Source organism: Lepidochelys kempii, chromosome 4, assembly GCF_965140265.1.
Source record: "Lepidochelys kempii isolate rLepKem1 chromosome 4, rLepKem1.hap2, whole genome shotgun sequence".
NCBI lineage: Eukaryota > Metazoa > Chordata > Testudines > Cheloniidae > Lepidochelys > Lepidochelys kempii.
The window spans coordinates 58,118,213-58,142,850 of NC_133259.1; the positions used below are offsets into that span (position 1 = coordinate 58,118,213).

At 38.2% G+C, this 24,638-nt stretch overlaps 1 protein-coding gene across 7 annotated transcripts in view; it reads right to left on the bottom strand.

Moving 5' to 3' along the window:
* The window catches only part of FBXW7 (F-box and WD repeat domain containing 7), a 283,629-nt gene that overhangs the window by 49,032 nt on the left and 209,959 nt on the right, over positions 1 to 24,638 (bottom strand). For 6 of the 7 annotated variants that reach the window (XM_073341352.1, XM_073341354.1, XM_073341355.1 and 3 more), the window contains 2 exons: positions 4,877 to 4,959; positions 1,277 to 1,418 (listed from right to left, as the gene is read on the bottom strand). In XM_073341352.1, the coding sequence (XP_073197453.1) occupies positions 1,277 to 1,418; positions 4,877 to 4,959 (225 nt within the window). Of the gene's footprint in view, positions 1 to 1,276; positions 1,419 to 4,876; positions 4,960 to 7,594; positions 7,957 to 24,638 lie in introns of those variants that run through there. The other variant, XR_012158599.1, reaches the window with a different exon arrangement.

The window sequence follows — 24,638 nt, forward strand, 5'->3', positions numbered from 1 at the left end:
TCAACTGATTAATAGTCAGGAGCTGTGTTGAAGTATATGTTATGTCTAGAAAGAAGCACATATACCAAGTACCATTAATATCTTTCTATGAAAAATCATCACAAAAGCATACCTTTAACAACTAAATTTGAATGCTTATTGCTGCAAATCATGTAGTCTTTCCCACTTCACTTCAAAGTACGAGTTTTGTATGAATAGATTACATATTTATAATTTATGAAGGAAGAGGTTTTTATTTTTTTAAGGGCAAATTGCATATGAGATTAGTTACATAATCAAATTATCATCAAATGATGCACATCGAGCATGAAGTTATAAAAAATGACTTCTGCCTAAAACAGTGTGTCAGTAAGTTTACACTGAACCTGTAAAAGTGATTGCTGATAAAAATGGAATGAATTTTATATTTTCTTTGATCCATCTCTTCTTTTTAAACCGTTACAGAAGTAATGTTCAGAAAGAAAAAAATATTGCTTTATTGTTAATCAGTGGGTAGTTTTTTTCATATTTTTAAACACACAATAGACATCTATGTAGGAGATATTGGTGCATACCATTTTATTTTACAGACTCTTTGTCAGTGTTGCTTTTTGTGTAGACCTTGTTGACCAGACTATCTGAAGGGAGAAAAAAGTTCTCTCTTTGCTCTTTCTTGTACAAATATGCACAAGCCAAGAATGTGATTAAAACACAGAATGGTAAGAATGAACACTGAGTTTCCTTTTCATCAGAAATATATTTTGTCAAATAACTAAGTTTTTAAAGCATTATAAACTAGATTTTCCCTCTATTCCACTTAAATTATCAGATTTCTGATAAATTTAGCATCATAATTACACAGACACAAACCATGCACTAATGCGTACAAGCCTCAAAATGAACATGTCTTTTGTTAAATTGAGGTCACAATGGCAACATGCTGGATAGAGTTTACAAAAAATTTCTAAGTACTTAACAGTAGAGTTTATTTTGGTAGCAAACCCAAGAAAGCAAAATTTTTGTGAGTTTGTACAGTAACTAGCTGGAATGGAAAACTGTATTTCCTTTAAAGTTGGTGCTCATTTATTTTGTCAAGACTACATTGAATCAATGGGGATACATTAAGCTGGCTATTTTTTCTTAAATCATGAAGGTGAACCATTCCAGTTGAAGTGATGAAGTGAGCTGTAGCTCACGAAAGCTTATTCTCAAATAAATTGGTTAGTCTCTAAGGTGCCACAAGTACTCCTTTCCATTCCAGTTGGTTATTTAGTCTCACACTCTAGTTGCTGATTACCTGAAACATTTTCAGCCATTCCTGAAGTCCTGCAGGTGGCTGGACAGATGAAATCCGGCGCCGCTGTTGTCCTTGGCCATTGGCTGCTCTCAGGTCCCCAAAAGTAGTAGGTGTTGCAGAACATGGCACAAGCCCAGTAGTGCTATGATACAAATAAGTGAAAGTCACAGAAATTATTGCATTTTGAAAAATAAAATGTCTATATACTTAAAATGCTTTAGTACAGCAGTTACAAATCAGAATTAATATAAAATAATGTTTTGATTTTTATGTGAGATTACCCAGACAACAACAGTTTGAACAGTCTACTTTATCATTCAAGGAGTCAGTTTCCTCACTCTCATCAATACAGCTGTTTCTGTCATTCTAGTGTTCATCTTTCTGCCAGGAAAAAAATGGGTAGCATCCACTGAAGGCCAAATGAATACTATCAACTGGCCAGCAGGGAGTGCTTATGTAAGAGATGCAGTAAGACTATATATCCTTTCACTCTAGGAAGACCAAATGTGTCATGTTTCCTGTGGGCCTGGTCTCTGGTGATGCGGAAAGCAGGAGTTCACAAGTCTCAACTGTAAAGGTAAAACATGTTGCTGCCTCATTGCCAAACAACAAAATAATCCATTATCTAAGTCCTTGATATATATTTTGTTAGCAAGAGGCTATTACTATTTTATAATGATAACAGAATAGTTTAACTTCAATATATATTACTGTATTTTAAAAGTTTGCATATTGATGGATTAATACCAACCTCACTATTTCAGGGGGGTGGGAGGCAGAAGTTGCGCCCTATCTACACACAGTTTTCTCACATATTTAAAAGATCAGACACAGTAATATAGGTTTCTGCCTGAGGTGTGGGTTTTTTTTTTTTTTTTTTTTCCCTTTCCTGAACTCCATTCCATCTGACTGGTCTAAACTCCAAGAGAAGGCTACCACAGTAATGTTGTCCAGCCATCAATTTTCTCTCACCTTACATCATGTAAAACACTTCATTTACAAGATATCTGACCTGCATAGTCCCTACTTAAGTTTGGATCACCTATTTAAAACATAGTTATCTGTACAAACTATTGCAGAACATGTAGAATTCAAATACACTGGAGATACCTAAACATTTTGTTTTAAAATACTTAATATTTTGCAGTAAATCTAGTCCTTTAGCTGATTTGCTCTTCAGGATTTCACTGGACAGAGTATTGCTGTAAACTGATGCAATATAGATTTATTTGTAACTAATTTATTTAACTAATTTTGTTTTTATTTCTTTTTTCCCCCAGTATGTACCAATAATTTGCATAAACTGATGAAGATTAAAAACTGATAAGAACAGGTTTATTTCTTTATTTGTTATTTCAATGTAAACAAAAGCTAATACAGAGCACTTTATTTCACAGAACACAGTTGTCTTTTAAGGACATTCAGTGAATGCAAATAACCCAATGGGGTTTTTTTTAATGGGTGCAAACAAACCCCAGGTTCATCAGACCTGTGAGTCTTTCCTTCTAACAACAAGGAGAACACACAGAAACACTGAGATGCAAGAATTAAATCATTGTACCTAAACAATATTAAATATAATATGATCAAATGACTCAAAAAGTCATTAGACTGTCCTATATTATTTATGAAAAGGGTTTTTTCCTGTATATAAACTCAACCTTCTGAATTCCAATGGAAAGAAGACTTAGAAAAGTCATGCTTTTAAGTTAATCCATGATACTTCTAAAATCAATGACTTTTCTATCTAATTCTATTCACCCCTGTGCAGAGGGCCAGCAAAAAGCCAATCCAACACTTCAGTTCCAAAATAAGCCTCTGTGAATTAAGCTTATGTGGAATTTAACTGGTGCATAGGTCTTGTACTGGTCCTGTGCACAGGAGCTGAATTCTACCCTTGGTGTGGGTGAACAAGCAAAGGCTATCTGTGTTTCTGAGAGACACTATTTTCACATCTTCTCAACTGTCATCAGTAGGACCAAATATGGTCAATTTCTCTAGAAGGTAAGTATCTACAGAGGCTAGCTTTTGAATGTTGGTGATAAAATGGGCTAGAAAATTAGAAACTTGTTCTAAACAACATGAAATATAAATGCTGTCTTTAGGCTAGAGGCATTAAAATACGTATTTGAAGTAAATAAAATGCTTGGTGGCTGTTTATTTTAACGTAGAGGGTGTTATACCTTTATTTAAATGTCTTTCACTGCTACATTGGACTTTTTGGTCAAAACTGCAGTCATCCACAACAGAAATTAAAGGAAACTCTTTTTCGTTTGAAATCACATTAAACAGGATCTTTATTCATACTTTATTCTTTTTGTGTTTAGAACTTTCTGAATGTTTGTTTTCATTCTATTAAAACATAGTAACATGTTCTAGGAAGCTGGACAAGTAACAATCCCTCTGAAAACAAGTACATATATTTTGACAAACAGTTTACTTTACTGAATTGTCCTTTTTTGTGGACACCAAGGACTGTGTTATATGAGGAACTGTGACAGAAAGAAGCAGGTTTTTGGCAGAATGAGTTCAGAAAACTGAGAACAATTAAAAATAATATACCAACTAGAGAGATCAGAATGGTTATATTTGCTCACTAACAAGAGAAGGTCTGTTGTTCTTTAATGTTGCCATTTACAAAATCAAAGACCAAACACAGAACATATTTTCCCACATTTTCTGAACTTTTCATTTGTGCAATAAGCCTCTTAAATGGAGAGACGTATAAAACGTAATTTACACTTTCAAGATACATCAACAGTGTTGTATTCAAGAACTGACTTCCTAAGCCAATTTTAACTGGAAAGTAGCAGGAAAAGTTTTACAATGATGCAAATTCCAAAATGATGGAATGCAGCAGGAGATCAGAGAACAATTATATCTAGTTGTTATGGCAACTATTGAGCATACTGTAATGTATGCATATAGACCATTTGAGATCTTATCTTTAGCAAATAAAATATACTTGCTAATTCAGAAATTGCCCTATTCTACTTTCTTATTCATGTTGATTATTATCTTACTCTGCAAGGAGTCTCACTGAAATAAATGGAACTACTTGTGCACTAACATACTAATCAACATGAGTAAGGGAGAAGAACGGGGACTCAATAATACCATAATGTAGGTAGCAAGTATTTTTTCGTAATTGGCTTAGGATCATATGTTCAGTTCTGCCTACATAAATTTCCACTCAACTATTTCAGTTGCCTTAGTAAATTGATACATTTGATCATATTTTGTAAAAGCCTTTCTTTTTAGAAGTTCTTACTATTAAGTCCCTTTTAAAACTGTATTGATTTCACACTTTATTTTGAGAAATGCTTCTGCCCTGTAGAAAGCTCTTCAGAGATGGGCAATATATTAGAAATTGAAAGCAAACCTCAAAAGAAGAAATACGACTTCGGCTACTCTATTAAAACTCAACTTCAGTTACCATAATTTTAACCAACTGAACTACATGCTAATAGTGATAATACCACCGGTTCTCTTCTATGCAGTTAACGTTTAAGATGAGCTATGATTCAGGTTGAGCAGCTGGAAAGACAGGATGTACACATAAGAATCATGACCAGGTCATCTGTTATTACATTTAATTACCTCGTGTATTCTGAGACTTTGCAGGGTTTCTTTCCCAGAGAGAAAGAACGGACCTCGGAGCCATGGTCCAACTTTCTCTTCATCTGCAAGGTGAGGAGGGGAAAAAAAACACCCCAAAGATTTAGTTGTATGACCAGCATAAATCATGTCTCTAATATCTAAAATGAACACATTTTTCCTTTTACTTTAATTCTGAATTTTCATAAGAAACCTCCATTAATAAAATAATTTAAAATAATGTTCTAGTTTACAACTAGAAGTAACAAATGTGAAATAGTGTTAATAAGTATCTATTTTATGACTAAAGATACTTAAAACTATCTTAGTTTTTATTTGGATATAACTATCTAAAGGTTTATTTAAAAAACTGATCTTTGTGAAATCTCTGGAAAGAATTCCACCCCTATTATTTCAGTTTCATAGCTATTATAACTGTAAAGTCTGAAAATGAGAAGTGGGTTACATTTTGGATTGTCTCTGTGTACTGTAGACCAAATGTATATTTTAGGCATTAAGACAAAAACATTTCAAATACTTAAAAATGACTCATCTTAACATTTTTAATTTAATATTTCAAACATTTATGAAATCACACTGACTTAAATGAAATGACTTAAAGAGGATATTGACATTTTCACAAAAGGGGTAGAATGAAAAAGAATAAATCTCGTCTAGAATGTCACCCACAATTAGATATGATCAAAAAACAAATAATGATCAGGGCAGCTGTTAAAAGGAGAAGGAAATCTGCAAAAATTACCAAAGAGATGGAAACCAGTGAAAGGCATGTTCATCCAGCCAGACAAATAAGGATTACTTGCTGCATATGCTGGTAATCTTCAACCACACATTTTATGCCAAATAAAGTTTTGTTTTTATTGTAAGGAAAACATTTTAGCCATTAGTAGAGCAACAACGGCTATTGGCTGCAGAATGTATAAACTACCTGTGTATCAATTTGGACCTTAAATATTTTAAGGGTTTTTAGTTTCTCTAATTTAATCTGTTAAAATTAATGGTTTTAAGTTGATATCTTGGATGTGTAATGCTAAGTGGTTCTCTGTTTTTTAAAATGTTGCAGATATTATAAATTCATCTTTATGATTGGATTCAACCATTTATTGCACCAGTCTTCCTTCCTAAAATGAATTGGTTTCTCTACAGCTATAAAAAATGTTTGCATTAGAAACATTTCCCTTTAAAATATTCAGACATTTACATGTCACTTAATAAACATTCAATAAAGCTTTTGTATTTTGTTCCATTAGTAATTAAGAGAAAGGACTACTCAGGTTATACATACTCATTAAAAAAGAAAAATAGCTTGCCTTATAGCTAAACCTTGTTTTCTTGCCCATGCCTCACATGGCACACAAATAACCATGTCACCATAAAAACGTTAAACAGAACAACAAACACAAAAACCCCACATAACAAATCCCAAATGCAAGAACCAACCCTACCCACTCACTCCCACTGCCCACCAAATTGTTCTAAGGAACACTGAGAATAATGGAGACCATCTTTTAGCATTGTACAGGAGCAAGACAGCAAAACCACTGAAGGCATAAATCTCATTTGTTTAGTATAACACCATACTAGAGGAATCTTATAGTAGGAATCTTAAGGAAGTATTTTAATGTTACAGGAAGTTTTTAATCTCAGTTAAAAATTAAACTGATTTTCCTGAGAGAATATCTTCACACCAATGCTTATATTTATCTTCTAGTTCCCTCTCTCAAAAGAAGAGATTTACCTTTTTCAAAAGCAAAAATTGTTACATATAAGAAATATAATGCCAGCAACAGTATAAGCAGATATATTCATTTATTCTTCGACAAGCGCATAGAAAATATTCAAATCAACATGCAGTCCTATATTTACCTAATAATGACATCTCCAATTTCCTGTTTTCTCAATTATTTTAAGAAACTTTTTCATCTGTTCTTATCAGCTTAGTGACATATATGCGCTTTCAGCACTTCACAGGGTGCCAACTAAATTCATTGACACAATTGCATTTACCATACTAAGATAAAACTTTGTTTCCAGAAGATTGCTCTAGTGATAAAATTTAGATTTCAAGATGATTTTTGTGGAACTGAAAACTTGTATCAGAAATACTCGAGAAAACATCCTCGTGAAATAATTCTCTGTGAATATACGTACTAGAGTCCTTAGTGTTGATTTACTGAAATAACTGATCTTGCAGTCAAAATATCAAACTGTATTCTGCATCATTACCAGAAATACAGAGTGGTATCAAAGTCTTCCATAGCACACTGCATTACATGTAAATATCCACATCATTACTTGCATCTTTTTCTACATTCACAGCAAAATTAAAATAAAATAAGCCTGAGAGACAGGTAAGGTACAGAAAGAAGATTTACTAAAGAACAGTTATGCATAAAGTGCTTTCAGGTTAATGTATAGATGAGCTGCATTTTGAAAGTCAAGCAGTTTATTTGAAGGTAAATTCTCAGATCAACATATCACTTCTTACTCAGATTCCTAAAATAAAAGCTTTTCGCATCTCATTTAGCCATTTCATTATTTGCCTTCATTCATCGTGTAGAATAGAATGCCAGGCATCCAGCCACCCACCAAAAAGAGAAGATACTGCAGCCATCTCTGATGATACGGATTTTTTTCTTCTTTAACACAGACACGTACACACACACACTCTCTCTCAAACAAGAAACAACAGATACTTACTTTGTAAAAAATCATTTTTAAAGTGCCGTAGAAACCCATGTTTTCTGTATTTTTTCCCTTCAGTGATTCTGTGCCCCCGAGCGTCCGACTGCTTGGTAGTCTCTGACAATATAAACCTTTTTCAGGTAGGTATGTCACAGACTCTAATGTGGACATGCTCGGGCACGTCAGAAAAGGAAGATTAGGCAGCAGAACCAGCAACAAAACTCCACTGTAAAGGCAAATGAAGCTCAGTATCAAACTGCTTCTCGGGGCACATACATACATGCAGCTTGCTGGAGTAGAACTTGAGGGAATAATGGGAGAGAGGGGGAAGATTATTGGAGGAGACTGTGCCCTGTCAAAGCCTTGATTTAACAGATTCCTCCCTTAGCAGCAGAGGATCAGATTACATCTTCCCTCGTTTACGGAATGGTGCAGTCCAACCTTCAGCAATGCAGGCTGCACATCAATTATATGGTGCTCAGCTCCGGGGAGCCTGTAAGCACAGAGTACAGGAAGGGCTTGAACAGGAAATTAAATAGCCCCCACACCAACATTCCCCTCCTTAAACTTATCTTCATCTTTTCTTTGAAAAATAAAACTGATTTTTTAAAGTAGCCTTGGAGGCTGGTAGAATGTTATCAAACCATTTTTTTATATTTGAAAGTGCAGCATGCTTCAGATTTTTCCAGTTGAAGCAAGCAAGCTCATTGCCACTTATTGCAATTATAGTGTAGCCCTCAGCCAGTTAACTGGACTTTTACATTAGTGCTTTCAGTGGACACAAATTAGTACTTCAAAAGTGCAGTTAATTTTAAAATAATTTGAAATATATTATTTGCCAAAAAGATGTTTGAAATATTCTGTTGGCGACACAATATGGTTTGGCAAATTTAACACTTCCAACTTTTAAAATAGAAAATTATGTAATACAGATTAAAATATTTATTACTATAGTGAGTAATCTGTAAAATTCAAGAGTATGTCCAAGTTTTCCTTGGAAGGCAGTCCTCCCAATGCACCTTTAATATTCTGTGCATCCTCTTCCCAGAAAATCTCCCTATTTTTAAAATTAGTTGAGGGTTATACAAACCCCCCCAAACATTAAAAAGCTTCTAATGTCTGCTTCTGGTGTCCACACACAAATCGTCTGATGGTTTCTCTCTCACACTTAGAAAAATCTTAAGGAAAAGTTTGAATATTTCACACACAATTTTCCAAACAACATTTTTTGTTTTACAATTACTTGATACAACTATTCTACCAAAATTGATACAGCTGTTCAATAAAGTTTGGGAAGAAGAGACCCCACCTGAACAGTGGAAACATGGAATAATTATCAGATAAAGGGTGATCTTACTGAACAACAACTGGAGAGGAGTTATACTACACTCTGTTGTAGGGAAAGCCTTCTGTAGTATGACACTGCACAGGATGAAAGAGGCAGAGGATGCAAACCTTTGAGAAGAACAGGGTGGACTCAGGCCCAAGACATCCCATGTAGATTAGATATTTACACTAAAGGTCCATCATAGAAAAATGTATAGAATGGCAAGCTCCACTCTTCATCAATTATTTTTATTTTCAAATGGCATTTGACAGCTTGCACTGACATATATTATGGAATATTTTAAAATCCTATGGAATCCCAGTTAAAACTGTCAATATTAACAAGGCCATGTACAGAGATGCCAATTGTTCTGTGAGGGTGAACAACCGGACAACAGAGTGGTTCAGTGTGGATGCTGGCATGGAACAGGGCTGCATTTTATCTCCATTGTTGTTTGGCATTGCTGTAGATAATGAAGAAGTGTATTAGCAACACAAACACTGGTATAGCAACTTTGCTGATGATATTGTGCTACCCGGAGATACCCCTGAAAAGATAGAGACAGACAGACAACTTGGCAAAAATAGCAAGCCAAATGAGGCTGAAAATTAATTATGCTAGAACAAACATTACTGAAACCCAGACATCAAGCAGTAACAGCACATTAGAAGGCAAAAATATCAAGGAAGTTGAACAGTTCATCTACCTGGGCAGCACCATTTTAACCAAAGGAGACCTCAAGAGGAAGTGAGACATTAACGATAGGACAGGCAACTCAACGAAGTATTGCAATCAAAGATATACAGCACTAGAACAAAACTGAGAATTTTCAGTTTAAACAAGCTCAGGGCTAATATATGGCAGCAAGAGTTGGAGATCTACTAAAACAGACATAAAACTAGACACCTTCCAAAATAAGTGCCTACGAAAGATTCTGAACATTGACTGCAAAGACTTCAGCACCAACGAAGAGATCTGAAATACCACCAACCAGCTCTTTCCACCAGAATCAGAAGGAAGCTCTAAAGGTATCTGGGGCATGTACTCCGAATGCCAACATATAGATTCCCACACAAAACTGTCAAGTGAAAACCAGCTGTTGTGAGGAAATGAGGGTATCCAAGAGAAATGTTAAGAAGAACCGTTAGAAGGGAGGACAGAATAGTCAATCTCAAGCAGGAAATGACAGAGAAGAATGGAAGAGACTGGTTTCCGTCCTGTCCACCAACTTTGGTGCAGGAAGGATGTACAAAATATGGGTTTTTTTTTTTCAGTTTGTGAAAAATGTAGGTTTCTATAACCATAAAGGAGAACTGTATAATCAAAAGTTCATTAGATGCCTGTTAGCCAAAGGGCATTACAGACATTTTGGGGTGCAGTGCAAAATCCAGGGGCAATGCCTAGATGAGAATCTTACTTCTCCTCAGGCAGGGCCAGCTCTACCTTTTTTGCCACCACAAGCAGCGAAGGAAAATGCTGCCGAAGAGGGAAGTGGAGGAGCTGCCGCAGGCGTGCTGCTGAACAGGAAACAGGAGGAGGGGCTGCCGCAGGCGTGCCGCCGAAGAGGGAAGCAGAGGGGCTGCCGCAGGCGTGCCGCCGAAAGCAGACGCCGTGCCACCCTTTCCCATTTGCCGCCCCAGGCACCTGCTTGCTAGGCTGGTGCCTTGAGCCGGCCCTGTCCTCAGGAGTAGGATGACAACCCAGGGGCATGTCACTGGGATTTTTAGAAGAGAACTTTCCCTTGAGCCCGCTTGGAATTTCCATTTTTCCTCTCAGTTAAAGTTAGAAGAGATCTGATAAATTGAGAGTTTCTTTCCCCTCACGTCTCCCCACACCTGGCCAAAAGAGATGACGTAGCTTCCAGCTTCCTCTTCTGAGAATGATTCTGGAACTCCTGAACAATTGTGTTGTTACTCCTTCTGCTATACAGAGGGTAAGAAAGTTTAGAGACGTCAGTCAAGGAGCAAAGTATCCCTTAAGCTCTGCATGCCTGCTCCATGTACCACAGAAGTTCTGCCTCAGAAAAGACATGCAGTGCCAAAACAGCACCCTGTTACTGTCCATCTTCTATATATGTATTTATGTAGCCCCTAAACTGTAGAATCTAGGTGTCTCCCAAGTATTCACTGATTTATTGTCAACACCCATTAAGTGGAAAAGCATTATACTCATTTTACAGATGGGAACTGAGGCAGAGATTAAAATGACTTGCCCAAAGTCACAGGAAGTCTGTGGCAAAATGGGAATTCTACAAATCAAAGTAAATCAAGTTTGCCATTGATTCCCAGGAAAGAATTTTCCCAGTGGAATTTTTTGAGACTAGATTAAAGAAGGTAATTAACATCTCTGAGCTGCAGGCTGAACAATCTGAGAATTCTAAACCTAGCAAAAATACATTCAAATGAGGCTCTCCATAAAGAGCTAGACATCACTTGAAAGGAAGTAAAGGAAGAGCCTATCCACACAAAATGGTAGTTTCCCAGCGAAAGGAAAAGACTAAGCAGACAGACCCTAAACAGTTTCAATATTCCAGAGGACAAACTAAGCTGGATATGGCTATGACAGACTGACAATATCCTGATCAAATCTTATGGAATTAAGCTAAATTGTACAGAATTAAGCTAAATCTTATTGAATTAGGGTTAGTAACTTTAGGGTACATTGTATTAAAATGAAATCATGTATGTGTTGTGGCATTGTATGGACCTTCTTTAGTAGAAAGGAGAGGATGCTCATGAACTTCCTCTGTTATCAGTTTTTGAAGCCACCCTTCCCCCATGGAGATATACATATGTATTAATTCCAAGTGGATTCTCCAGGATCAACAGACAAAAAAAATCAACCCACAAACTAAACCCAAAACATAACAGAATCCTCCTACAACTTTTGGATAAAAGCCTGGATTTTAAGCTGACTCAGCGCCTTTTTCCTGATCTAGCAAACGGACCGGACCCCTTGTCTATGGAGGGCCTCAATCCTTATGTAAGGATTGGAAAGACTTTGACATAAGTAAGAGTGTGATGAACTCTCATGAACTTGTAACCACAAAAAGCCCCTAGGGTGGGGTGATGCCTGGTAAACTTATTAGCATATGTGTAGGTTCTTTTATGGGTTTAAATATGTTTTTTCTGTAATACTAACTTTATTCTTAAGGTAAAGAGCATCTCCCAACTAAACTAGCATCATCATAAACTTACATCATCTTAAACTCTGCCCATCAAATCTTGGCATTTATACTATTATCCATTAAGCCTCAGTGCTGTGTATTTTATGAAAACGGGATAGCTCAGTGGTTTGAGCATTGGCCTGCTAAACCCAGGGTTGTGAGTTCAGTCCCTGAGGGGGCCATGGGGGGGGGGGGGAATTGGGAATTGTGCCTGCTTTGAGCAGGGGGTTGGACCAGATGATCTCCTGAGGTCCCTTCCAACTCTGATATTCTATGATTCTATGAAAACAAAGTGGTCCTGAGCTGACTTCATACGTCAGATGTGAACAAAGTTGCACATGTCTCAGGAGACTTAACTCCTCCTACTCTAACACAGTTCATGAGAGAAAAAAAAGGCACATGCTGGATGTACATGGAAGATTTAAGATCACTGTTAAAGGAATAAACAGCTATGGAAAATAAGTTAGCACCGGTACTGTCAGGGTAAAAACAAGCAGAGGATATTATTGCTTTGTGGATTCAAAAATTGCATAGCGGAGCCACTTAAAACCATGGATTTGCCTCTCCCTGTAAATCTGCTAACTCACTCTGGGACTAGTGAGTTCTCAGCCACAACAGAGAAAATGTATAGGTGATCAGCATGGACAAGCTCTACCCATTTACTAAAGATTACAAGATAGACTTTATAACCTAGGTGGATGTACTTTTCAACAAAATGGGCTCCAGGGTGAGGTAGTCAAGTTATCATTAGCAGTTTTCTTAGGAGGTTAAAGTAAAGTACTGTGTTTCTATTTTACTTTTCCATTTTCTTCTCTTCTGGTACATTACTGATGATTACTTTCCCCCACTGCTCATGATTGCCAGTCATTCTCTGATGAAACAGCCCCTCCCCCACAAAACTTGCTTTACCTATTAATTTCTTTGCTTGAATCATGACCATTATATTAGCCCAAAGAGTCACTATTTGCCAATAGTTATCACACAATAGAAACTTAGTTTCTCTGATATTATTTAGTCTAAATATAGGGTGTAATACTACTTATTCTAATTATATGGGAAAAATATATGGAAAGCTAAGAATTGGCAGATGCAAATATTTTAATGGTGACTATATCTGGCAATCTAGTTCCCTTCCTTTTTGAGGAAGAGAGGAAACATACACACATGCATAGTCTACTAAGGATTGTTGTGCCAGCCAGAGTGACTATGGGTGATGGCACTGCACCAGGTGTTGTGTAACAACGTTCCCAGATCAATCCTACAAATCCATGAATCTTTGAGCGGCCCCCTGGGTGGCACCAGGTAAGGTCAAGGGGTGGCGAAACACATCTACTCTTCCACTGCTATGGGTGGTTTGAGAGGGGGTAGGAGAGAGAACAAACATATAATACCCATTTTCATCTTTGCCTGACGTGCAATAGTCTTCAAAACCAACTGTCAGGTTTCAGAGTAGCAGCCGTGTTAGTCTGTATCCACAAAAAGAAAAGGAGTACTTGTGGCAGTTTCCATTCTCTAGAAAGAGTCATTATTCTGAGGCCTATTTAATCAATCTTCCCTCCACACGATTAGCATACTATATTACAACTGAAGCAGACTACCTACTGAAACACAGCTTTATAACTTCCCTCAGAAGAGAAAAAATTAGTTAAGTAAATATCTATATTTCACAATTCATATGTACTCAACATCAGCAAACTTTTTCTATCTCAGAAGACAACTTTTTTAAAACCACTTAATTATTACAACTCACAACAAATGGAAACATTTCTACACCAAAATTACACAGTTTCCAGAGGACACAAAATCTTATTTCCCAGTCAGTACTGCCAGCTCTCTTAATTAATCAAAATTCGCATTGTCCAATCCTTTTCCTGTTGGCAACATTTCTAGAACCTTTAACATTTTGTTATGTGGCATGTTGTAATTAAGACGGTCTGTTACTTATAATGAAAGACTAGATTGAATTACAGAAATCACCCACAGAGCTATATAATCCCCAGAAGGACAGAGATTACAGTAAAACATTACACCATAGAAAGAACTAGTTTCGATTGTAGGAACATTTTCTGAGTGGAGAGACCCTGTGACAGTCTCACTAAGGTACTATACAATTAGCATTAAAATGCTATTGGTGATTTTTGATTAGTTTAAGTTTGCTGTATTATTCAATAGTGGCACAGCTAATATTGATACCGAGTCCTCCTTCACTCAGTGCACAAACCCTGAGTCAGTTCCCAGGTTTAGGTGACCTGTGGTCAGTGTAGGACATCTCTCTCTAGTGGAAGCGGCTCTGTACCACCTTTGCTTTCCCGTGATACTCTGCTCTAATTGCAGGAGACAGAATTTCACACAGTCCTTTAGCTGAGATTACCACAGTGCAATGTATTCTGGCCCTGCTCTTAGCACACCTCCCCTGGATCCCAACATCCAAGCTAAAGGTAGGGGAAGTGGGTTGTGTACAGCCATCAACCACCCAGGGATTCCCCCTCAATTAGAGTAATCCCTGGCTGCTCTTCAAAGGCATTGCAAAGATGACAGAGCCAAGGGCCAGGTTCTGATCCCTTGCATACATTTTGTAATGTTTTAAGTGTCTAGCTGAATTTGCTGACTGATCCTTACTTAAAATACAATTATCATTGTTAAAAAACTGGGATCAAATTGCCCTTGAGTAAAAGCATATGTATTCCTCTGACTTCAGTGGGAACAACATGCATCTGTGATTCCCCTGTTAAAACTTACTGTGTGTAACTTTTTCCAAAGGCTTATAACTTTACCAAATCAACACTGACTGTGACCAGAACACTCAATGAAGATTATTTCTCTGCCAAATTACAGCTTTCTGCCTACATGTTTCAGTTATAGAGCTCATTTACAAAAAGTCACAAGAATTTGTATTTACAGGGAAGAAGTATATTTTCTCCTTGAACACAAATGGCTCAACTGTTTTTGCTTAGACTTAAAGAAAAAATATCACGCTTGAGCAGAAATGAGGCCTGTCTGCAAATTGCAGCCTGAAAGATGAATGTGTTAGAAAAATATGAATTCCTATTTCCAGATGATTAGAATAAGAAACACTCCAGCAACCTCAACTGTAGAAGATACCAGTGCTCCATTTAAAATATTTGCTAACAGTTCCTGTACTGTAATGTATGTGGATTGTTTGGAAATACAAGTTAAACCTATATTTATAAAATTGTTCCTCTCCCAATCTCTCCAGTACTAGGGATGTAGAGCAGATGAATGGTGGGGTTAAAGTTCATAACAGAAGAGACTGGAGATTGAGCCAGGAATCTCAGCTGAGGTACAACAAAGGACTAAATGGGTACAAAGACTGAACTTTTGCACTATTAATCAAAAAAACCCTTCATTAAAAGATTATTAAGATTGCAAAGTCAAGCACACACAAGTTAAGAAATGCCAGAATATAAGTATTTGATTACATGATTGCATACTTTTTTTATCCACAGAATCCCAGCCTCATTCAGTTAACAGGAGAGATGGTGCTCACTTAATGAGCAGCTATTCAATATTTTGTTTTATGCTCATTGTTCAGTGGGTGGCCCCATGTCTTATTTAACTGTACACTATTCAAACCATGATCTGAAGACAGAATTATCAACTTCCTCATGAGTTTCTCAATGGTACTTATCCCTATATCTCAGTGCTTCACAGACAAATTAATTTATTTTCATAACACCCCTGTGAGATGAAGGGGCACTATTATCCCCATTTTATACATTGGTTGCTAAGGGACAGAGACAAAGGTCAAAAGTGTCTGCTAATTCTGGGTCCTTAAATTTAAGATGCCTAGGGCCTGATTTTTCAGATTACTTAGCATTATATAGCATTTTATATATTCAGTCACAACTCCCACTGACTTCGGTTGCATTTGTGAGTGCTCAGCATTTCTGCAACTCAGACCCCAGGATATCAAGATGGACACCCAAAAAGTGAGGGCCACATAATTAGTGACTACCTGTAAAAAGTCTGATTTGAGTGACTTGCCTATGACATAGGAACTCTGTGGCTGAGACAGGGACAGAATCCTGTCCTCTAGGGCAGCATTCAACTAGCTTAACCATGAGACCCTCCTTTGTCTTTTAGCAATCCCCTGCCTCATTCACTGCACACCTTCCATCTTCTGCAGCAAATGAAGCAGCAGTCCTCTAGACAACTGCCTCCTTCACTAAACAACCCTGATTCATCCCCAGAGCAGGTCCATCTTGTGCTCTCAATGAAACAGGGTCCTGTGGTAAATGTGATCATATAAAGACAGCACCATAATTAGGCTTCAAAGAAATATATTTTTATCAGTAAATGTAGCTAAACATTGATTTCATCACACAAACTGACAAAAAAATTTCCATCAATAATATAAATGTATAGATAGGCAAAGAAAAATGCTGCTTGAGAACTTATCAGAGTTTGATTTAAGAATATTTACTGTGTGTATATATTGACCTGTGATGTTGACAATTTGTCTTTGAATGGTTATAAGCCTTTAAATTTTTGAATCTGTTTGCTGTCACTAAATCATTCTTGTCTGACTTCCCCCCATTAATTTTTTACACCTGTGAAAATGTAAGTTGATAAAAAATGAAAAAATGGTTTAACCCTATAATTTTGTGTCACTGTGAAAATAAGCATCAATATTAGCCATCAAAATGATTTAAAAAAACCAAATTCAACCAAACCTAACTGTAATGAATATGGACAAGGGGGCTAAATTAAGATAACCCTACATCTGGCATTTCCTAACTTATGCAGCTTGTCTTTGCAACCTTAATAATGTTTTTTAATGTTGGGGTTGTTTTTTTTTTTTTATAATTTCCTAGGTTTTTAAAAAAGCAAACTGAAAAAACAAAATTCCATCATGTGGCATCATATTGACACCTACCTGAGTCATCAGTGGGACTGCAATCTTCAGTTCCACTACTCAGACCTCCATCAGTTGAGCAAATGAAGTAACTAACAGCAATAGTATGTTGTCATTCTCCATATGCATTAGCACTAATGGGGGATGAGAGAGACACTTTGTCAGTGGGTGTCTCAGATATTTCCTGACAGCAGAGCAATGGTGATATTCAGGAAACTTGGGTTCCAATCCAGGCCCTGCAGTGGAGTGTGTTCTAGTGATCAGAGACCCTTCTGCCCATTCCTGCCAAGCCTGACTCTTTCTTGACTGTCCCCTCCAACTCACCCTGTTCTGACTTGTTTCCCACCCCAGTTCTTAGTCCGAATTCCATTCTACTTGCCTCCCCAGTCCCATTCTCCACACCTCAGGCTTCTCATCCCCAGTCTCCTTGCCCAGACAGTCATAGTCTCCCCCTCCTTGCTCACTCTTGGAACCACGAGGTCCTCCCCATCACCAAGCTGCAGTCTCCTTGCCCAGCCAGTACCAGTATCTCCTTCCAGCTTCTTATCTGCTCTCTTTTCCTGCCCTCTACCCACTGGTTTCCAGTCCTAGTTTCCCTCTATGGATCCTCATCCAATGGCAGTCTCTCTTCCTACCTGCTCCCTGATTGCTTTTCCCAGTCTCTTCCCCTTCCTAGCTCTTTGTACCAGTCTCTTTGTCCAGCCAGTCCCATTTCTGCTGCACTGCAACTCCTTGTTAAATCTGTATCCCATCCCTCCTCACCCTGTCCCCCGCCACTGGTTCCTAGTCTCAGTCTTCTTGTCTAGACAATAGACTCTCTCCCCCAGCTCCCCATCTAATCTGTGTCTCCCCATTTCCCTCACTGGCCCCCAGTCTCAGCCTCCCCTGAACCGCCTCCCAGTCCTACGTTCCTTGTCCAATCAGTTCCAACTCCCCACCCCAGGTTCTAGTCCTAGTCTCCTTGCCCAATTTCTCCCAACTTCCTCTCACCACCCTTTGGCTCCCATTCTCAGTCTACCCAATCAACCAGTCCCTGCCTCACAGTCCTAACCTGTCCACCAGGCTCCCTTTTCCAGTCTTCTTGCCTAAGCGGTATCAGTCTTTCTCCCTTATCCAGTCCCAGTCTCATCAGACTCCTTGTCCCAAACTATTCCTTTCCTTCCCCTCACAGTCCTCTCTGAATTCAAATCAGTCATCTTCCTCCTTCCATGCTGCCAGCATAGGGGGTGGTCACTGAAAGCATGGCAGAAACAGGCTCCAATACAGGGGAGGTCTAGCTTTGCTCAGATGTTCTGTAGTGATGGTGCATGTCCAGCCCTATCATATGTAACAACTGAGAAGGGATGAAGCATGCTCATTCGCTATGTGGGGATGGTGCATGTGCAGTCTGGTCAGCACCGGGAACTATGAAAGGAACCGAGCATACTCAGTGAGGATGGAATCTTCATATAAATTTCAGCTGCTAAAATCTCTGAAGTCTCTACTGAGCGTGTGCAAACTTGTGATTTTTGGAAAGTCTTATAACTTGGTCAAATTTGAGGGGATTTTCATGGGGATGTCACACTGCACATCCTTGATTAAAAAAACCCACCACTTTGCCAAAGTTCAAGTCCATCCTCCAAAGCATGTTGACACTGACACTAGAGCTTTCTAAAGAAAAGATGTCTGGAATATTTTAACATCGGTAAAACAACATTTTTCCCTAGCCACATTCTCTAACATGACTGAACTATGTTGGATGAAATTTTCCAAAACACGCTAACCTGAGACAGGTTTCAGAGTAATATATATAAAGCCTGCTGCAGTTTCCATGATATGCATCTGAGGAAGTGAGCTGTAACTCACGAAAGCTTATGCTCTAATAAATTGGTTAGTCTCTAAGGTGCCACAAGTACTCCTTTTCTTTTAACCTGAGACAAACACCTGTTATGGAAAATTTGAACCTGAATGTTTAAAGTTTGTTAAAGTTATAAGCAACTGAAAAAGAGGCTTAAATGGGAAGTGGGAGGCAACCTCAATTAGGCAGTGCTATCATCCCTCCCCCCATTTTCGATCTTAAGACAAGGCTTTATAAATATTAATCACCTGGGAAGTATACTGTTATCCCCAGAGGGAAACTGAGGACAAGTGATATGTCCAAATAGTCACCATAAGTCTTCAGGAGAACAGAGAATAAAACGTAAACATCTTTACTCTCTGTAAGTGCTTATGCCATTCATTAAAACTGCTATCTTTTTTAATTAAATGCACAGTGCTACTTAGAATTAATTTTGTACAAATTTAAATAGAACATTCACACTTTCTTAAAATATCTTTATGCAACATGTCTGTGCATATTAGAACAAGAGCAATTTAGCATGTATGAAATGCCCCAGAACAATTTTTTTCATAAATACTGATTTCCCCCTCTCTTGCTTTAGAATCTCTGGCTGATTGTAACCATTAACTTTAACTTTACTGTTAATACATGGTATGATATACTACATATACTTCACCTGCCTCCTTTTTCCTTCTGAAAATATAATATAATATGGAGGAGGGAATTTTGTTTCCTTCCATATGCCTATGATCTTCCGGATTTATTGCCATAACAATCTTCTTCTCTTTGCAAGGGCAGAGGAGAAACCTACCACAGAGCTAGGTTCCTTGCCCTAAGTGTGTTCTTTGGACCGTGGGGAGACAATTCCCAACCTTTACACAGCAGAAAGGAATGCCAAGCATGCTGGGGTCATACAAAACCCTTTGAAGCCTCTCTAACCCATTGTCATTAACCTTCTGCTGTGCAATTTCACATCAAGAAGGGCTGCTATTGGAGTTGGCAAGCTAGTGAACCTGTCCCATCTAAATGAAAGTCATCTGCAAACCAGTGCCTTGAGTCAGGAAATAGTCTCTCAGACTTTTCTGTCTATACAAGGGAGGCAACAGGGCACTATCAAGGGTGAGTATTTTACAATCTAGAATGAGGACATAGGATTGTTAATTGATTTTTGCACTGAATGTAGCATTAAATAAGTAAGAATAGAGAAGAATCCTCTAGTCCATTCAACTCTCAGAATAGATATTGAAAAGAGAGACTTCAAAGAGAACAGGAACGGTCTCAAACAAATGGCCCCTTTGCAGGTATTATTTTAGCATTAAAGGAAAGTTCCAAAAAGTACTGCCTCAATAAAAGATACAGAAAAATGTCAATTGCTAAATATCAGTAGCTTTTTATTGTCTATATTGGGAGACCATTTTGATCAAGAAAAAGTGATGTTCCTTTATCCAATTAAAAACATTAATACCATGAAGTAAATCTCTCAAATAGACAGATTCCACCAGAGAAAAACTGCATGTTGCAGCCTTTTCACGTCCACAGGCATTACATATTTAATCATTTCTCCAGTACTTCTAAAAACTCATCAGCTGAAAGCTAAGCAATTGATACTTTCCCTAAACAAAATCCATTCAATGTTGAACAAACAGTGAGTCAAGTAACTGTATTCCTGTTTTCCAAAAGCCCACCATTTTCCCCCCCCACAGACAGGATGAAGTAAATTAAAGATTTCAGCAATATTAGGTTTACTGTTCTGTTCATTTTGTAACCACAAAACTGGATAGCAAACATTGTTTTAAAATTTGTAATATTATGCAGCTGCTTAGTATTTCTTTAATCCAGTTACTTAAGTGAATTTGAGCCACTTATATTGCTGATTTAGCAAAAACAAAACAAAAAAATCCCAATGAGATACTACAAATTAAAACATCTGAGGACAGTCTGACCTACCACTGTGGCAGACTACCTAGGAATACTTTGCCCCTTGCACCGTAAATTATGTTTAAAACTCTAGAAAAGACACAAAACTATCACAAACTATTCTTTCAAATCCATTTTCAACTGCATAAAAATATAGTTTATATAAAGAGCACAAGAGGTAGTAGTGTCAAATTTTATCTAATTTATTCCCTTTATTCATGCAACAATTAAAACAAGTAAGCTATGGGTATGCTCAAGCAACTACCTTTACAGCAATGCCAGAGATACTCTAACAACTCTCAACTAACCAGATTAAAGTGTAGAAGACCTCTACATAGTGAAAAAGTTTTTAATGTTATGTTGCACCAATATACTAATTTGGCACTGATGGAATCTGTTTACCAATCCCCTCATCAGTTAAAAAGAGTAAAGGAAGAGAGAAGGTATTGTGCTGCATGTCACATTATCTAGGCAGTGATACTCAACAAAAGGCTGCACTAAAGGGACATGAACATTGAGGGAAGAGTGTAAGAGAGTCAGTTCCCACCCTCTGCCTGCTGCTCCTCTTCCTGTCTCCATTCTGAACTCCCCCGTCCTCTAGACAGCACAAGTCACATTCAAATCCTCTTCCTTATCTCTGGAGGCATTTTCCTCCATCTCCTAATCTTTGTGCTCACCCTCATCTCTCACTTTCCTTTCTCTTCAACCTCTCATTTTCCTCTGGTACACAAGCATACTTCAGTCTCTCCTTTCTTAAACCTGCCCAACCCTTGACCCTACTTGCTTCTTCAACTACCACCCCATCTCTCTTTCATTTCTCAGCTCACTAAATTTACTATCTCCGATCGCTGTCTAGAGTTCCTCTCCTCCAATTCCATCTCAGACCCTCTGCAATTCAGCTTCCATCCCTTGCACTTCACTTAAACTGCTCCCACCAACTTTCTAATTAACTCTTCTTAGCCAAAGCTCAGAACCAGTACTCGATCTTCATCCTCCTTGACCTGGCAGCCATGAACAGGCTCTTATTGAAATCTTGTCCTCCATTGGCTTCAATGACTCTGTCCTCTGTTGGTTCTCCTCCCACCTCTCTAATCACTCCTTCAGCATGTCCTTTGACAGATCTACCTTATCCCCACCCCCAAACTTTCTGTGAGACTCCACAGGGCTTTGTCCTTGGTTCACTTCTTTTCTCCCTCTAAACCTTATGTCTGGGTATTCTTATCTGCAGATTTACCTCTCTATTGCAGATCTTTCTTCTGTCAAAAACTAAAATGTTGGTGTGTCTCTGACACAGAATCATAGAAATGTAGGGCTGGACAGGACCTTGAGAAGTCATCAAGTTCAGCTCCCTGTGCTGTGGCAGCACTGAGTAAACCTAGACCATCCCTGACAGCTGTTTGTCTAACCTGTTCTTAAAAACCTCCAATCATGGGAATTCCACAGCCTCCCTTGGAAACCTATTCCAATGCTTAACTACCCTTATAGCTAGAAAGGTTTTCCTAATATCTAACCTAAATCCCCCTTTCTACAGATTAAGCCCATTACTTATTGTCCTACCTTCGTGGACATGGAGACAATTCATAACAGTCCTCTATCACATCCCTTAACATGTCTGAAGAACTATCAGGTCCCCATCCTCCCAGTCATCTCCTCTCAAGACTGAACATGCTGTTTTTTTAACCTTTCCTTGTGGGTCAGGTTTTCTAAATCTTTTCTCATTTTTGCTGCTCTCCTCTGGACACTCTCCAATTTGTCCACATCTTTCCTGAAATATGACCCCAGAACTGGACATAGTACTTCAGTTTAAGGCCTCCCCAGTACCAAGTAGAGTATGACAATTACCTCTGTGTGTCTTAGATACAGCACTCCTGTTAATACACCTCAGGATGATAATCTTTTTCTCAATTGCATCACATTGTTGACTAATTCAATTTGAGATTCACTATAACTCCCCGATCCTTTTTAGCAGAACTACCACCTGGCCAGTTATTCCCCATTTTATAGTTGGGCATTTGATTTTTCTAAGTGAAGAACTTTGCACTTATCTTTACTGAATTTCACCTGGTTGATTTCAGACCAATTCTCCTATTTGTCAGGGTTATTTTGAATTCTAATTTTATCCTGCAAAGTTCTTGCAACCCTTCCCAGCTTGGTTTCATCTGCAGACTTTATAAGCACACTCTCCACTCCATACTCATTAATGAACATATTGAATAGTACTGAACACAGGAATGACCCTAGCAGAACCCCACTAGATGCACCCTCACAGTTTCACAGCAAACCACTGATAACTACTCTTTGAGTACAGGTTTTTTAACCAGTTGTGCTCCCACTTTACAGTAATTTCATCTAGACTACAGTTCCCTAGTTTGCTTAAAGGCATGTCATTTCAGATAGTGTCAAAAGCCATACTAAAAATCAAGATTTATTACATCTATGGCTTCCCCACATCCACTAAGTCAGTAACCTGTTAAAGAATCCACAGCTCCCTGTGGATGTCTAGTCACCAATTCAAGCTCAACAGGGCTAAACAGACCTCTTAGTCCTCACCAGAAGCTCTCTCAGACCTCCTTTCTTAATATTTGTGGCAACTCTGCCATCCTGTCACTCAGGCCAGCAACCTGAATGTCATCTTCCACTCAAACCTCTCTCTAGGTCCTCACATCCAGGCTTTATCCAAATCCTGAAGATTCTTTCTGCATAATTTCTCTAGCGGCCTTTCCTATCCCTCCACTGCTAAAACTCTCATCCCAGCTCCTATCATTTCACATCTCAATTACTGCATCATCCCTTTCTCGGACCTTGACAAATGCAATCTTGACCCCCTCATATCCATTCAAAATGCTACTGCCAGGATCATTCTCCCACCCAATTTCTTTGACCATGTCTCCGCTCTATCTGCATCTCTCCACTGGCTCCCCTTTCTCTATCACATCAAATATAACCTGCTTGTCTTGAATTTCAAAATTCTCCAGTGGACATCTCTGGGTGCTTCAGTTCATTTTGAACTGTGAGAGTGAAACAGAGTGAACTTGGTGGACTAGAAAATCTGGCCCCGCATCAATATGGAAGACTGAAATATAGTTTTACTCCTAAAAGAGGACCCTCAGAAACAAAGTTTATACACATTTGCAAGCTTGCACTGTTGCTGCCAATGATGACCAATATAAAGCTTCTGTTGATTTTCAAGGCCTTTCCCAAACTATCCCCTCTCATTTATTATCAAAAGGCCTGCTCCCTCCTCTGATCAACTATTAAAAATATCAACTGGTTTTCCAATGTTTGAGTATTGGGAATTAAACTCATGTTCTGGGAGAGCACATTAATGATTCTGTGAATGAAAGCTTCATGTTGGGGAGATGATTGGCTGGAGGAAATAATGGAGAAGAGATAGCAGCTTTAGAAAGAACTGTCAGAGGAAAAGAATCTGGGAGATAGCAGAAGGCACCTCACTTCGGTTCCTGAAATTTCTGTGTTGTCTGGGAGGAACTAGTTGCCATATTCCTTCTGCCTGAGATTTTGCTTGGGCAAGGCCCAAACTATTGTGAAATAAGTAGAGGCTATTCGTGATTTTACTATGGAGCATAACCCAAATTTGGATGATGATGTTTCAGTCCAGTCCTATTCATGCCTAATTTTAGATGATGCTCCAACTCTTTTTGAGAGGGAGGCAATACAAATGGGTAGCTACAGTATATTTTTTTGTTTGGAGGGCCCTTACCTATTCTGGCTGTTCAACCTTCTGTTTTAGATTTACCTTTGTAAGAAAAGATAGCTACTATTCTTCAGCAAAGAAAAAAAGATTAAATTTCTTCATTGGCCCAACTATTTTGGATCCCATATGTTCAAAGTATATGCAGGTACACTTGCCACTTCACAAATCACACAAGTAGGTGTGAGATAGACAAGTCTCAGCTGCAGATGCAAACAAAGAAACATGCCTAAACAAAACAC